Genomic DNA, 13882 nt, shown 5'->3' with positions numbered 1-13882 from the left:
TGCAGAGCTTTATTGCAATGCTTTATTTTGAGATTTATGATAAACGGAAAAATAGTCTACCCCCTAGATTTTGTTGACATACCAATTGCAATCACTGGGTCAGTAGCTTTAGCATCATGTGGGAGCCTCTTGGAAATGCAGATTTCCAAGTCCCACCCAACACCTACCAAATGAGAACCTATGTTTTAATAAGATTCTCAGAGATTTGTGTGAACATGGAAGTTTGAGAAGTTGTGTTTTTTTTTTATTTATTATTTATGATAGGCAGAGAGAGAGGCAGAGGCGGAGAGAGAGAGAGGCAGAGGGAGAAGCAGGCTCCATGTACCAGGAGCCCGACGTGGGATTCGATCCCGGGTCTCCAGGATCGCGCCCTGGGCCAAAGGCAGGCGCTAAACCGCTGCGCCACCCAGGGATCCCCGAGAAGTTGTGTTTTATATTCTATTTCCAAAATCAAATAATATATCTATACTACACATCTGGTTTTAGAAGTTCCTTTTTAAATAAGATAAATAATAACAGCTAAATTATATAATGAATATTTACTATGTGCCAGCCAGTGTGCTCAAAGCTTTATTTGGAATATGTGTTTTGATCTTTCCAGCAACTTTTTTTGGGGGAGGAACCATTATCAGCCCCTTTTACAGAAAATAATAATGAGGGCTAAAGAAGTTAAGAGACTCATTGGAACCAAAATCGTGATGTAAGTTTTTGGTGTAACAATCCTGAGTGCTTAGGCTGGTTCTGAAGTAGTGTTTTCTGTGAGTTGTACATAAAGGATGCTAACATGTGAATACTGGGCATCAACAGCTGTCATATTGAAAACTCATTCCAGTTAATGGATTGTGGGTGGAGCCACTATCTTGTGGCTGAAAGATAAGGCAGCCTCGGGGTTGGGCAGGAGGGTTCTGAATATGTGCAGGACCTTGGACCTATAAGAAGTTTGACTGGAGACAGGAGAAGATACAAAGGGTTGACTACAGAATCTGCGTGGCACTCCTTTGGATGCATTTGGCTTGCTCTAGCAGATCTCTCTCAACTGTAGCAAAAAAACAAGTCCTCAGTTCTTTGGCAATCTTAAAGAATCTCAGCTGCTCAGAAAGACTTCTCAATGAAAGGATTTTGACAGCGATCTGGTCCTAGAAAGGACTGCTCTGTTTTTTGTTTGTTTGTTTTTGTGGTCTTTCTGGATCAAAAATTGTAGATACTTTTGAACTTAGCTACTTAATGAATGGATACTATCCAAGTTGGAAAGGCTGCACAGTGGAAAGAAACAAAAAGGGATGATGTTTGAATCAAGAAAGATCTAGGTTCAAATCCTGTTTGAGAAAGTCACTTATCCTCTCTGAATCTGTAAAAGGGGCAATAATGAAGCCTTATTTATAGGACTAAGGTACAGATTGAATTAGATTCTCCATGTAAAGTCCTCAGCATAGTTCTTGGGCCCATAGGTGGACTGGCTATCTATCTATCTATCTATCTATCTATCTATCTATCTATCTATCTATCTAATTATATAAATCCTTGGCATATTTGAAGGAAAAATTGTTTTATTTCAAGTTCCAGTAGAATCCTTATGATGCTTAGAAAATTATGCAAGTATTTAGCCAAGAATTGAAGCAAAACAGCAATAGTAGTGTAGACTTTCTCAGAGCTTACTGGGTTCAGAACGTGTGACAGTTTAAATGAAATGTATTTAAAATGATAGAATTCATTTGCAGGAGTCACAGCTTTTCTTTCATGGAGTAGCAGCCTTTTACATCTTTTTTCAAAAAAGATACTGTAATTAAACCGAACATTTAATTTCTAATAATGCCACCAGACAGAAAACATAAGTCCACCAAACTGCCATGTGCAGAGTCCCATAGTTTTTTGAAGCACAGCTTGTCTAAAGGACTCAGTAGCTCCACCCCAATTTACACAGGTGACTCCAACTGTGCCCTGCCACCTCCATCAGTTGGCTTTGCATACCCATCTGTGTGTTTGTGTTTTGTTCCCTGTCAGGAGATTGAAGAGGGAAGGGAAGAGTAAGAAAAAAGATTTACAAGTCAGGAAAGAAGCAAATAGGATGATGATTGTAGCTTAGGTCTGCTTTGCCTTGAAGAGGCCTTGGACATCCCAAGCTTCAAACCCATCTCTGCTTTGACCTTAACCTTTTAGGTCTAGTTTTACACTCTTCCTGCCACCCAGTCCATTCTGTCTATCATAGTATGGACAGTATGATTTTTCTGGAGTGCAAATTACTAAGCTGCTCCCTTGCTTAAAAAGCCTTCACCTTTGGAAGTGAGACCTGTGGAGTTTTTCCCTTGTAAAAATCTATATGCATGCAAACACTGGCATAGATTCCAGGTTGAGAACCTCTAGACCATGAGATACAGTCTGAACCCTGTTATTAAGGTATATATGAGATCTTGCCTCCTACGTACATTGCCAACATCAGCACCCATTACTGCCATTGCTGTACCTTGTCTTGTAATCACATTGACTTACAGAGTACTTAAGAGTGTGGCCTCTGTCTGGGCTCAGATTCCGGCTCTATCACTTAATCTTCTAGGAATGTGTTATTTAGCCTGTGCTTCGGATTGCTCATCTCTAAAATGGGAATAATAGTAGTATCTATCTCATAAGAGTTTTTGAGAATTAAATGAATTAATACATAAAAAGCCCTTATAGTCATACCGGGCACATAATACACATTGAATACGAATTGACTTTTTTTTAAAAAGAATTACCTATTTTTATTAGCTATACAGTTTTATGCATTTGCACATATTATTCTATCTTGGATGCCCTTCCACTTTCCACAGCTCCCTTTCACTGATTCTGATTTATCTTTCAAGATGCATTCTAGGGGATCCCTGGGTGGCTCAGCGGTTTAGCATCTGCCTTTGGTCCGGGGCGCCATCCTGGAGTCCCGGGATCGAGTCCCACATCGGGCTCCCGGCATGGGCCTGCTTCTCCCTCCTCCTGTGTCTCTGCCTCTCTCTCTCTCTATGTCTATCATAAATAAATAAATCTTAAAAAAAAAAAAAGATGCATTCTAGCTCACTGCCCTAGTGAAAACTTCCATAGTTTTCTGATAATGCACTCTTACACATCACTCTATGAACTGGTGTTGCTATGTACTGAATTCGTAATTTACACTTTTACACCCATTTGTATAGATGCTCCATTAGGTTAACAGCTATTTCCTTTTTATTTACTAGTCCTTGACTTTTACAACTGTACCTGGCATATGGTAGGCTCCCACTAAGCACTTGTCTAATGAGTGAATGAATAAATGAATGAATGAATGAATGGATGAATGGATGGATGGATGGATGGATGGATGAATGCACACCTTCTCTTTCAGGGGGAAAAATGCTCACGTGTTTTGAACATAGGTTTGTGAGTCTTCCAATACCAATTGCTAGCTTGATGCTTGGCATGTGCACAAAACTGCTTTCTGAATTGATCTGAAATGCATTTAACTTTGATTAAATGAAATATGTTTAACTTTGATAAAATGATAATTATCTTTTGAGGATTTTTTTGACTTAAAAAACAATATGTACTTATTAAAGTTTCACATTAAAGCTTTCCTCAAAATATGCTCAGAAGTTTGGGGACCAAACAAGAAGAAAATTTCCAAAGCCAGAGAATTCTCTAAGATCTTTCCTCTCATGAAACTTCCAGCAACAGCCCCTTCTCAGCCATCCTTTGCGTGTATCCTGTCTCATCACACGATACGTACAAGAACAACACGGACACAACTTCTCTCTGTCTTGGCTGATAAACATTCATCAAAGAACACAAACTTCTCAGTAGGGCAGAAAACAGAAAAAAGGAATGAAAAACAAAGAGAAAGAGTAGTTTGGTTCAGTAACTTTCTTTTTTTTTAAGCACATGAGGCCAAATCACCGAATACTGAAACCAAAGATGAAATGAAGCCCCGCAGCTAACCAGAATTCTGTTCCTTCAAAGCTTATGCCTTTATAGAAATTCTGCTCTATCGAGGTCAACATCTAATGGGCAAGAGATATAGTTAGACAGCACAAATTAACTCCTTAAGTATCATTGCAACTCCACATCAGTCTTTGGGAGTCCATACGTTAAGGAGCTCTTAAAAAACAAAAACAAAAACAGAAACTCAATATAACTCAACAGTCCTGATAGTTTATAATGCATAATACAGTTGGTTCACCTGCGTCCTTTTGATTCTCTATTTGAAAGAGAGAGCACAACAAGGAGAGAAGAGAGAGAGAAACAAGAACACATATGCAGGATTAATGAGCAAATGGACCAAAATGCCCCCCACTTATGTGTGATACATGATATTGGAAGGAAAAGGTTGCCCTTGGGTTCCCACCGCCCCGAAGTGTGGGGGCCAGCAAAAAAAGGCTCCTTCACAGAGGTGGAAAATGCTGCACAAATAGAAAATTAGTAAAATCAAGTTTAATGTGAAATCAAGCTATGAAACATACACGAACTCTCCAAGTGACAATTAAGTCATATGTTCTAGCCAGAGCTTATAGGACAAGGACAAGTCAAAATCTCCAGAGAGAACAAGGAAAAGCTTCCCAGCTTGAAAGAGAACAGACAGGAGGCATATAAGATCTAGTTTTTACAGCGAATGGACCACCTTGTGTGATCATACACCCAAAATAGTTTGACATCTTAAACATGGAAAAGAAGGCATGATTTTGCCCCCACTGTCCTTTATCTGACACCTAACGCATTGCTCCCGGCCTAGCGGCTACCTTTTGATTGTGTACCAGTGACAAGCACTTTACAAATTGGGGTTACACACAAGCAAAGTAAAAATGCATTCAGGTCACAGACAGAGAAGAACTGAAAAACTTACGGACAAATCTGAGTTTATCACAAACAAATGGCTTAATTGTCTAACCTGTTTTAGGCTGATAAAAAGTGACTGGACTTCTCACACTGGGTTTCACAGACAGAATCAACAGACAAGCCAATGCTAAAAAACTTGAAGCAAGGAGAGTGAGTTGGTTTGGATCTGGATTTTCTTGAAATAATGAAAACAGAAAGAGTGAAGACAGCATGGCGAGGAGGTGGTAGGTACTCACGAATGGTTAAATCCATCACTTGGGAGGCCAAGCAGAAGACAGGATGCTCATACATTTCTCTCTTTTTCCCTATAAAAGAGGATTTGGGCATGCAAGAGGCTTAGGTCAGAGGTAAAGAGGTTAAAGGTCATAGGTTAGAGGAATACGTTACATTAGCTCAAAGGAAAATAGCCACGAGTATTTTGGGATAAACACAGGATAAAAGAAAAAGGAGTTTCAAAATTGGAGATCTACTGGATTAACCATTCAGCATGCCGTGAGTCACGAGAGAGATTGTGACCATGATTTTACACGTCTCTTTAGAATTGTTTGCAAGAGTACAATGACCAAAAACATCATGAGTAAAGGGAAACAGAATTTCATTGATTTAAGGCTCCAAGATACTAAGGATTTCAGACTTTAGTATCTAAGGCTCTTGAGGTATTTCTTCATAAACATAGTCTCCAGCAATATCACTACAACTTCTTTCCAAAATTCTCAGGGGACTAAGCTGTTAGTGCTCACAGAGGGGCTCAAATGTGAAAATGTAAGATTTCTTTTCTGAGCATAGGATCGGAACCTTGTAAAAGAAAGTTGTTTGGTAGTAATATCTTCAAAGCTGCACTGTCTCAGCCTACGGTGGACTATGTTCATGAAAGAAAACCTGATACATGCAGCCAGAGGATGTTGGGTTGTCTGAATTAACAATCCCAGCATGCTTTGAAATTGGTGTCACAGCCACTTTTGCAGAGGTAACGTCAAAAAGTGGCTGAGCCAATCACGGACAAGGAAGGAGAGAAGCGGAAGAGAGCAGGTAGTGTGGAATGAGGTACTTCTCTGAAAAGAGAGTTGGAAAAAAAAAAGATTGGTTTCTTCAAAGAATCCCCAGACCTAAAAGTCACAGTGCAAAAGATAATTAACACAACCAAGAAGAATTGAGGCACAAAAGGAAATTACAGATCAGCTGATCTACTTTGGAAATGAATGCATTTTTACTTACAGATCTTAAAGTTTGTTTTTGGATATATTTATCTGAAAGAAGAGAGCAGATCTTACCAAAAGACTAGTAATAGCTAGACCAAGGCCTATGAGGCAGCAGCCATGGCAACCGAACGTTTCTTGATCCCATCCCATCTCTGGCCTTGCCTAGAATTATTAGGTAGGTACCTGGTTGACTTTACCAAATACAACCAATCATTATGTCCTGGGAAGGTAAATGCTAGAATAATTATTTGCTAACAGCCCTTTAATGATCTTCTTGTTCCTCTATTTTTGTCACTCATTACCAAGTCAAGAGTTGATAAACATCCTTTTAGTGCCCAATTCTTAAGTGTTTCTCCCTGGGTGCATAGCAATGAATTCATTACCACTGGTACACAATTTGCATTGTCAGACAGACAAAATTGAGAGAGGGAGGACATGTAATGTACAGAACACTGCGATTTGACATGATCTTAACCTAATTCTCTAAGGAAACAAGGACTTCGGCAGGGTAAGTGATAGGGTTTTGGTGGTTGGTTAAGCCTTTTTTTTTTTTTTCCCCAGTCAAGTCCTGAAGGCAGACAATGGGCATTTGCTGGTTTTAGTCAGGTGTTTCACATGTGAGAGAACATCAGATTCCAGAATGCGGACACATTGAGTTTTGCACACAGAACTTCCACATTTATACACTTACACCACTGGTCAAGTTGGGTGTGGTTTTCAAATCACCCTATAGCAGCCAACAGGGTAACAATGAAAAGTGATTAATACCTTTGCAAATGAATAGGTCCCAAAGAACCATATCTTCTCAAGTAGAGTTTACTCAAAGTGCCTTTTGGGTGATTACTTGGTCATCAGTGCCTGCTTCCCTAAAACTTGAAAGGGCAGTGGTAACAACCATCCTAGGTCTGGAGCAACAAGAATGAATGAGATCTAAAGCAAACCAGGAGCCATCAGAGATAGCTGGACACTAACCTGCCATCGAGGTTGAAATGTTACCAAAAGACAAGATACTTTCAAGGGGCAAGAAAGAGTTAAGCAAAATCTTGATGTTGTTTCATTCCATGCTTGTTCTACCTCCAAAGCTATCAACAGTGGACAACAAAGTGCTTTGTTTTCCTCTATTTAGAGAAGGTAACAATCCTACAGAACTCTTTCATAGGAAAACATTAGTCACAGAGCAAACTTAATGCCAACACAGACTCTCAGAAGGACCTTAGTTATCTGATAACATCCTATATTCAGTATTCTTCCCCTACAAAGACTGTTCCCTGGAGCCCCTGTTCTTAAGTCATTTATTTGGCCAGAGCCAAGGAAGCTTTCACATTTCAAGTGCTTTCAAGTTTCAATTTAACATACTCAGATGGACCACTGTTTTCTGGTGCCCGTTAGAAAAGACAGACTCTTCCCCAGGGAGCCATACCAAAATTTAAATAAAAAACTGGGGGCAGAAGGGAGCCTTACCTTCGATTTTAGCATATTCTGATAGCCGGGAATAGTTGACTAAAGCAGCCTGCTCTAGACATTTCCGGATGACTGTTTTTACCTCCTCTTGTGGTACGGGGGTCACAATATCTTTCATCAAAACCTTAAGGTGGAAAAAAAAAGAGTATTATGATGGTTCAAACAAATGTGTTACTCATTTTATTTCTTAAAGAGCTTGAGTTTAAAATGAGTTGTGAATGCCTCCTTTTTGACTTAGTATTGATTGAGAGCCATCGTTAAAAAGAAAACACAGAACTGTAAAGCACAGTTAGGATGGCAAAGCCCATCTATGAATCGAGGAAGGGCCAGGAACATATCTTCAATATATGCTAACTATTTGGGAGTCTGGAGATAAAATATCTAGAATTTTGGCAGTTTCCTCACATTTATTCTGGTATTTGATGAATGGTAAACGAAGCCTTGAAAAATGACAAACTAGGTCATTCAACCACAATATTTCTTTGCGATCATATTCATGTCTGTATATATGTAATCTGCCTTTTACTTTCATTCTTACCCTTTCCAAGAGTGATAAAGTAGCTTTTAAAGCACCTTCAGGTCGACCAAATGGAAAGCAATACCTAAAAAAGAGAAAATTCTTCAGGTTGCCCAAATATATTACATTTTAGCATGAAATATGCTGCAATTTGATTCCTATAGCAACTCTTTCTGAGGAACAGAAAATGCTTTTTATTTTGTCACGTTGTGTTATGTTAATCTGAATTCACACCATATATGTGTGTATATAATGTATATATGTGTATGTGTGAATAATGACTAAAGAGAGACTCTGCAAATGTCTGCAGCAGAAAAGAATATTTAGAGTGATGACATAAGGCTCTGTTTAGATTTCTATTGTGAAGGAAAACCATTTGTTAGCTCACATGTGACCTTCTATATGATTTTAGAGACCAGCAATAAAAAAAAATATTAGTTGAAACAGGGTGAAACCCAAACACACTCAAGTCTCCAAAGAACCACTACAGAAAATGAAAGACTGTATTTCGAGCAAATTCATGCTTTTGCTAAGTATCCTTCCTTGACTGTGGTTTTTAATTGTTATTGGCAATATCTCTTGTATATGGTGTGCAATCAATAAAAATTTGTCTAGGAGGATTTTGAAGGCACAGATGGAACTATGTTGTGGACTCCTAAGAGTTCCGTTGACTATTTCAGGCTGTCACGGACCCTTCGAGACACTGTTCTCATGGTACAAAGGGACCAGCAGAAGCTACCTAAACTCAGACTATGACCTATGCAGGTGTTGGGCTGGGTGGTCTGGTGCAAGTTCTTCCCTCTCTCAGCCTTGGCTTACTTTTTATTTAATGAGAGTTATAATAACTACCTTGCTGAGTTGTTCTGGGCACAAAAAAACGAGTTAATGCCTAACTAGCCTCTAGTCCTATATCTTGACCCATAGGAAATGTTTAATAAAAATGAATTATTTATTACATTATTGTAAATGTTCTTACTATTTTTGAATTACTATTTCAGGACCTTTAATCCAGAACCACCAGTGCTGCATTACAAATGCCTGATTTGCTGCAAGGGAGCAGTGGGCTATGTGCTCAAGGATGAAGCCTTGGACTTGCTTGCTGTCTTGCATGTGTATGGGGAAGAGTCAGTCTGCCAAGGCTGATCTAAGCTTCTTTCTTTCCCTTCATAGACAGCTAATCCTTTTCTGAAGTAAGGGAGAAAGTGGGGATTCTCGTGTGGGTACCATTGCCTTCCTTTTCTGTCCATGTGATCTGATTCCTAGGATTTTTCACTGATTTAGGAACCTTGAAGAAACTTCACCTTCAACTTTGTAATAGATTTTTTTTTTTTTAGATTTTATTTATTTGAGAGAGTGAAAGACAGAGTGAGTGAGAGAGAGCACAAGCAAGGGGAGGGGTAGAGGGAGAAGCAGGCTCCACACAGAGCAGGGAGCCCGATGCCAGACTTGATCCCAGGACACTGAGATCAGGATCTGAGCCAAAGGCAGATGCTTCACTGACTGAGCCACCCAGTCACCCTGTAATAGATTTTAAAATAATAGACTGATGGGACACTTGGGTGGCTCAGTCAGTGAAGCATCTGCCTTTGGCTCAGATCCTGATCTTAGGGTCCTGGGATTGAGTCTGGCATTGTGCTTCCTGCTCCATGTGGAGCCTGCTTCACCTTTTCCCTTGGCAGCTCTCCCTGGTCATGCTCTCTCTCTGTCAAATAAATAAATAAAATCTTAAAAAAAAAAAAAAAAAGAATAGACTGCTGACCAGGGTCAGCTTGCACAAGAAGGGCTCTGTCCTTTCAGTGGAAATAAAATGCACTTAAGATTGCAAAGTTTCCTGGCTGCTGTGGAACCCTGTCCTATTGGTTTCCATTTCCATTTAGTTATTTCTTAATCTCCAGTGTGTCTCTAATAGGTTCACAGTTTTAGAAAATCAAGCTCTTTATTTGCTGTTTCTCAGTGTCACCGTCCTAATAAACCTCTCAGCCCCAGATCCTTACCTAAAATGTGTAATCTGATTTTCCAGCAGAACTCGGAGTCTCTCTTTGATTTCTTCAAAACGTTCCTTCTCTTCAACAGTCACAGTTCCAATTCCATCAGGCCTAAAATAAGACATGTCATGAAGTGATGGGAACCTCATATGCTGACACCATCAAATCAAATCTCTAGCAGGAGGAAACTGTCCATTTTAGAAGAACAACTACCATGATCAATGTGACCTTAGGAGAAGTCCTGCTTTTCAGCGCTGACTACTAAGGGGGATGGGGTATGTTGGTGGTTATTGTTTGGCTCATTTATTGTGAAATGGTAAAAATGTACAAACTGGTGGCTATAAGGCCCAGTTTCTAGACCTTCTGTTTGGCTCACAATTTAAGATTTTGAACTATTTGCCAGCATTTTCAAAGTTAGGAGAGTTTTATAACACAATTCTTTTAAAAATTTGGAACAACTGGCATTAATTGGTGAGTGCCAAGTAACAGCTTCTTCCTCTGGTGGGGCAGGCACTCACCTGTCCACATCTCTAATTTGCAGTACCTATCTCTCTTGTAAGCACTTAGGTTTGGAGCTCCTGAATAATGCACACAAACTTCTATGAAAACTAGGTGCCTTGTAAATGTCTGTCTTTCTCAGTGCTAAATGTTCTTACGTGACTCAATTTCCAGCTTACAATTATAGATGTTCATATTAACTTAAGCATTTGTGTATTAACTGAGGAAACAAATTACAAAACATTGTTAAAGGAGAAGACATTGATGAAAGAAATTAAAGAAAACACAAATCAGTGGAAAGATACCCTGTATTCATGGATTGGAAGAATTAATATCTTTAAAATGTCCAGACTACCACAAGTTACCTAGAGATTCAACGTTAACCCTATCAAATTTTCAATGGCAATTTTTACAGAAATAGAAAAGAAAAAACAATCCTAAAATTTATACGGAACCACCGAAGACCCAAATAGTCAAAGTAATCCTGATAAAGAATGAAGATGGACGCATCACAATTATTGATTTTAAACTTCATTACAAAGCTATAGTAATCAAAGTTATACGGTACTGGCATGAAAACAGACACAGAGGCAAAGAGAACAGAACTGACAGCCCAGAAATAAACCCTTGCATATATGGTCAACTAATTTTTTTGACAGGGGAGCCAAAGATACACAAAGGGGAAGAATAGCCTCTTCAATAAATGGTGTTGGGGAAAACTGGATATTCACATGCAAAAGAATGAAATTGGACTCTTATTAAAAATGAGCTCAAAAAAATGAGCTCAAAGTGGATTAAAGATAAGCCCTGAAACTGTAAAAATCCTAGAAGAAAATACAGGGAAAAAGCTCTTTGACATTGGCTTTGGCAATGACTTTTTTTTGATATAACACTAAAAGTACAAGCAACAAAAGCAAAAAGAGACACATGGGACTACATCAAACTAAAAAGCTTCTGCACAGCAAAATGAAAAGGCAACCTATAGAATGGGAGAATATGTTTGCAAACCATCTATCTAAAAATAGATAACAGAAAAATAGAAGTCATAAAACTCCATAGCCAAACCATTAAAAAATGGGCAGAGGATTTGAATAGACATTTTTCTGAAGAAGACCTACAGATGGCCAAAAGATATGTAAAAACATCACTAAGCATCAGGAAAATACAAATCAAAACCACAATGAGACACCACCTCACACCTGTCAGAATGGCTAGTATCAAAAAGGCAACAAACATTGGTGAGGATGTGGAGAGAAGGGAAACCTTTGCGCACTGTTGGTGGGAATGCAAACTGGTGCAGGCACTGTGGAGAATAGTATGAAGGCTCCTCAGTCAAAAATAGAACTATCACATGATCTAGTAATTCCACATCTGAGTATATAGGAAGGAAGGAAAGGAAATCACTGTTTTGAAGATATATCTGCACCCCTATGTTCATTGCAGCGTTATTTACAACAGCCAAGAGGTGGAAACAATCTAAGTGTCCATTGACAGAGGAATGGATAAACGAAATGAATGTGAGTATATATATATATACACACACACACACACAAACTATATACATATATATGTACATTTATATACATATACAGGATCCATATATATGTTTGTGTGTGTGTATATATATACACACACACAAACATATATATACACATGTATATACATATATATATGGAACTTGAGGGCATTATGCTAAGTGAAATAAGTCAGAGAAAGACAAATAGTAGTCTATGTTCTCACTTACAGGTCAAATCTAAAAAAGTTGTTGCCATAAGAATAGAGGGTAGAATGGTAGTTTCCAAGCCTGAGGGGTGGGGGAAATAGGGAGTTTCTGACTAAAGGGTACAAACTCTCAGCTATAAGATGAGTAATGCACAGCGTGGTGACTACAATGAACATTACTGTATTTATATACTTGAAAGTTGTTAAGAGAGCAGATTTTAAATGTTATCACCCACACAAAAAAAATGGTAATTTTGTGAGGAGAGGTAGGTGTTAATTAACCTTGTCATAATAATCATTTCACAATATATATGTGTATCAAATCATCACACGGTATACCTTAAACTGATACATAGTATATGTTAATGCCTCAATAAAGCTGGGAAAAAAGAGAACAAACCACATATGATGCTTTCAATGCTAATAAACTGTTGATCATTTTAATAAAAAGGACCTTAGCAAAAGCAAATGAATTTCAGTTTAATCACAGTATTCTCATATTTCTAAATCATCATTAGGTTCACAGGCATTTTTCCTATTTGCTTTGGACCATTCAAGTTGAAAATACAAAGGGAAGCTGCATATTTATAGCCCAAATTTATCTGTGCCAAATTAGACGTAGGATAATCTGACCCATTCAAAGACTTCAGCTTCCCAGATCCTGTAGTGACTTGTTTTGACTACTGGCTGAGCCAGTTTGCAGATTGGTGTGTCACCATGAAACTTCTATTGGAACATTCTTCAGTTTGCAAATGCAAGTCATCTTGAGACCAAACAAATGGTCTTATTTATAGGCCTTCTCAAGGATCCAGCATAAGTTGGGAAAATCCTGTATACTAGACCAGTCTGACTGCACAAAAGACTTGGCAAATGATAGCAATGCACCTCCTGTTAGGGGTTAATTGGTCAGCTTCCCTTCTTTTTAGATACTAAAAATGCCCTACTTGGGGGGGGGGGGACAAGAAAACTTCCCCTCCCCCACATTATAAAAAATACCCCTAAGCAATAAAATTCTATAAAATCCATTTCTTCACACTCCCCTGAACTCAAAGGAAGAAAGAAGACCAAGTGGTAAATATCAGGTAGGCTGTTAGAATCCACAAATATGCCTTTATTTTCATATTTTCTGGAAAAATCCTAAATGTTAATTCACAAAGTTTATTTAAAAACCGTTTTTTACCATGAAATGACAATGAATCTGTATTTAAGTCTCAGGATGACTTCATTGGCCTCCACAAAATACATGTGACCTTTTTTTGTGGTAAACTTCTCATGTTTTTATCATAATCTACAACTTTCTTTAGGTGTGGTTTTTAGATTTAGATTTTGTTTACACAAAACACAGCTCACTAATGCACTGAACACATTTATACAATTGGCACGTACTCGGTTTGGGAAAATGGAAGCCATTTTAAGCATTTTGCTTCTCATTGGAGAACTAGCCCAGAGAAAAATGCAATAAAATATAATTTACAAATCAAGGGTGCTTGGGTGGCTCAGTTGAGTGACCGACTCTTGGTCTTAGCTTGGGTCATGCTCTTAGGGTCCTGGGATTGAGCCCCCTGTCAGGCTCACGCTCAGCAGAGGCTGCTTGAGATTCTTCTCTTCCTCTGCCTTTCCCATTGCTTGCACACATGCACTCCTTCTCTTTGTCTCTCAAAATAAAT

At 38.6% G+C, this 13882-nt stretch overlaps 1 protein-coding gene across 6 annotated transcripts in view; it reads right to left on the bottom strand.

Annotated features, from left to right (window-relative positions):
- Window positions 1–13882, bottom strand: part of CADPS (calcium dependent secretion activator) — a 466408-nt gene that overhangs the window by 109806 nt on the left and 342720 nt on the right. For 3 of the 6 annotated variants that reach the window (XM_055344208.1, XM_055344209.1, XM_055344214.1), the window contains 5 exons: window positions 10005–10106; window positions 8032–8095; window positions 7494–7617; window positions 5070–5138; window positions 4181–4198 (listed from right to left, as the gene is read on the bottom strand). In XM_055344208.1, coding sequence (XP_055200183.1) covers window positions 4181–4198; window positions 5070–5138; window positions 7494–7617; window positions 8032–8095; window positions 10005–10106 — 377 coding nt within the window. The remainder of the gene's footprint in view (window positions 1–4180; window positions 4199–5069; window positions 5139–7493; window positions 7618–8031; window positions 8096–10004; window positions 10107–13882) is intronic. The other 3 variants (XM_055344212.1, XM_055344213.1, XM_055344210.1) reach the window with 2 other exon arrangements.

This window comes from Nyctereutes procyonoides, unplaced genomic scaffold (genome assembly GCF_905146905.1).
Source record: "Nyctereutes procyonoides isolate TBG_1078 unplaced genomic scaffold, NYPRO_anot_genome, whole genome shotgun sequence".
Taxonomy (NCBI): Eukaryota; Metazoa; Chordata; class Mammalia; order Carnivora; family Canidae; genus Nyctereutes; species Nyctereutes procyonoides.
The sequence above is the reverse complement of the archived record's forward strand: the minus strand, read 5'-3'. Positions and strand labels throughout refer to the sequence as shown.